The sequence below is a fragment of the Ichthyophthirius multifiliis genome, assembly GCF_000220395.1.
Source record: "Ichthyophthirius multifiliis unplaced genomic scaffold scaff_1120509249617, whole genome shotgun sequence".
NCBI lineage: Eukaryota > Ciliophora > Oligohymenophorea > Hymenostomatida > Ichthyophthirius > Ichthyophthirius multifiliis.
This window is the reverse complement of record NW_004087539.1, coordinates 4,195-6,257: the sequence shown is the minus strand read 5'-3', so window position 1 is coordinate 6,257 and position 2,063 is coordinate 4,195. Positions and strand designations below refer to the sequence as shown.

Sequence of the window (2,063 nt, the reverse complement as noted above, 5' to 3'; positions counted from 1 at the left end):
TTAATTTAAATTTATTTTTATTATTAATATTTATTTATATTAGTTATTAGTTATTTTTTCATCAATTAAAATTTAAATTTTAAATTTTTTAGTTTATTAGTTTATATCGTATTGATATAATTATTTTTAGTCATAATAATCAAATTAATATTAACTTTTTAAAATTATTTTTATAAAAAATAAACTGTGAAAATATATTATTTTCTCTTTAATTTTATAAAAATAAAAATAAATATATTATAATTTTATTTGTTTTTATAAATTAAATATAATTCAAGCTTTTTGTGTAAAGTATTAGTTTTTATTAAATATCTTAAAAGATTATTTAAAATAGTTTACTAGATTCTATTAAGTTAACTTTTATAAATTAGTATATACGAACATTATATTATTATAAAATATAGGCATTTATAGAGTATTATAAAATAATAATATATATATAAATATATATATATATATATATATAGTATTACGATTTATTTGTTAATTTTATATTCAAATATTTTTTTAAAAATTTTTATATAATTTTTTAATAAAGATTTATAAATATAAATATTTAGCTATAATTAAATTATATATATATATTAATAAAATATAAGAAATAAATATTAAATTTATTATTTTTTAATTAAATTTTAAAAATTGAATAACTATTATTTATATATATATATATATATATATATATATATATATATATATATATATATATATATATACTTATATATATAGATATATATTATTATTTTATTTTATTTATATATAAATAATTTAAATTTATAACAAACATGAATTTAAAAAATACATCTGGTTCTCCAAAAAACAAAATAAATCAATTAATAAATAACCTCCAATAATCTTTATCTAAACTAAAGTAAAATAATTTAAAATAATATAAAAAATTAAATAAAAGTCAGTAAATAAGTACTTTCAAAGGCGTATAAGATGAACTGGCTCAAATTTTATTAAATAACGAATAATCATCATAAGTAGTATAAATAATATTATAAAACCTAATTGAAAATATACCAAAAAATGCCTAAAAAGAATACATTTAGTTATTCGGATTAGTATCATAAATTTATTAATAAAAGCTATTAGAATTTTATCCTAAAATTTTACAATTTATAAGCAAACAAATAATTTCTAAGTACATATATATACTCTTATATATATATATATATATATATATATATATATATATATATATATATATATATATATATATATATATATATATATATATATTTACTTATACATATATAAGTGAAAATAATCATTTAAATTCTGCAATTTCTACTACTCTAGGCTAGTTTTGTTAATACACAATTAAATCTATATAAGATTAGGAATATCTAATAAGCATTATTAATTTAGTTTCACAACATTTGATTGTAAATAAGACTATGTAGGTGTCCGCAATGTGTCTTTAGGGGATTATTTAGAGCTCACCTTTGGATTGTATTTTGAATATAAAGGATGATTTAGTAATTATATTAATTAATTAGGCAAAAAGTGGACATTTTATTACTGAAGGTGCCTAAGAGAGTATATTAATGGCCCTTTTGGCGTTAATTATTTGCATAGAAGAACAGTTTAGGCCTTATGCGAAAAATATTGTGCCAATTTTGGTACAAAATTTGGTTGGATAAACTGCTAGAAAGATTACTATTGACATGATTTATACATTAGGGGTGTTAATGGGGGAAGAATTGGAGTAATATTTAGATTAAATTGTAGAATTGGTAAAAATATGTAGATGTGATAAAAATGTAAATATTAGAGAAGCGGCGGATATGGCTTTAAAAATGTTAAAAAGTCTCCAGAGTGGAAAAAATGGAATGGGAAATAATGTGAAAAATTAAGTTATGAAAAAAATAAATAAAAAAAATATAAATGCGGATTTTCTTAAAAATGCGGTGAAAAATGAAGTCGAAATATTCGAAAGCTTACCAAGGAAAATCAAAGAAAACAATTATACTATAGAGGATGATAATTTAGGTTAAAATAAAGGCTTTTAGGGAGAAAATAATGGTAATATAGGTTTTTAATTAAATAATAATAGT

At 17.0% G+C, this 2,063-nt stretch overlaps 1 protein-coding gene across 1 annotated transcript, besides 3 other annotated features; it reads left to right on the top strand. All coding sequences in view use genetic code 6, as the record gives it.

The window, feature by feature from the left end:
* Nucleotides 1-431: 431 nt before the first annotated feature.
* Nucleotides 432-466: a microsatellite.
* A 192-nt stretch (nucleotides 467-658) lies between these two features.
* Nucleotides 659-737: a microsatellite.
* A 180-nt stretch (nucleotides 738-917) lies between these two features.
* Nucleotides 918-1,764, top strand: IMG5_016870 (hypothetical protein; the record flags this gene model as incomplete). Its single annotated transcript, XM_004039566.1, has 2 exons — nucleotides 918-1,147; nucleotides 1,265-1,764. Coding segments are annotated over 2 exons (730 nt in total), but the record flags the coding sequence as incomplete, so codon positions are not given.
* Nucleotides 1,152-1,245: a microsatellite.
* Nucleotides 1,765-2,063: the final 299 nt, after the last annotated feature.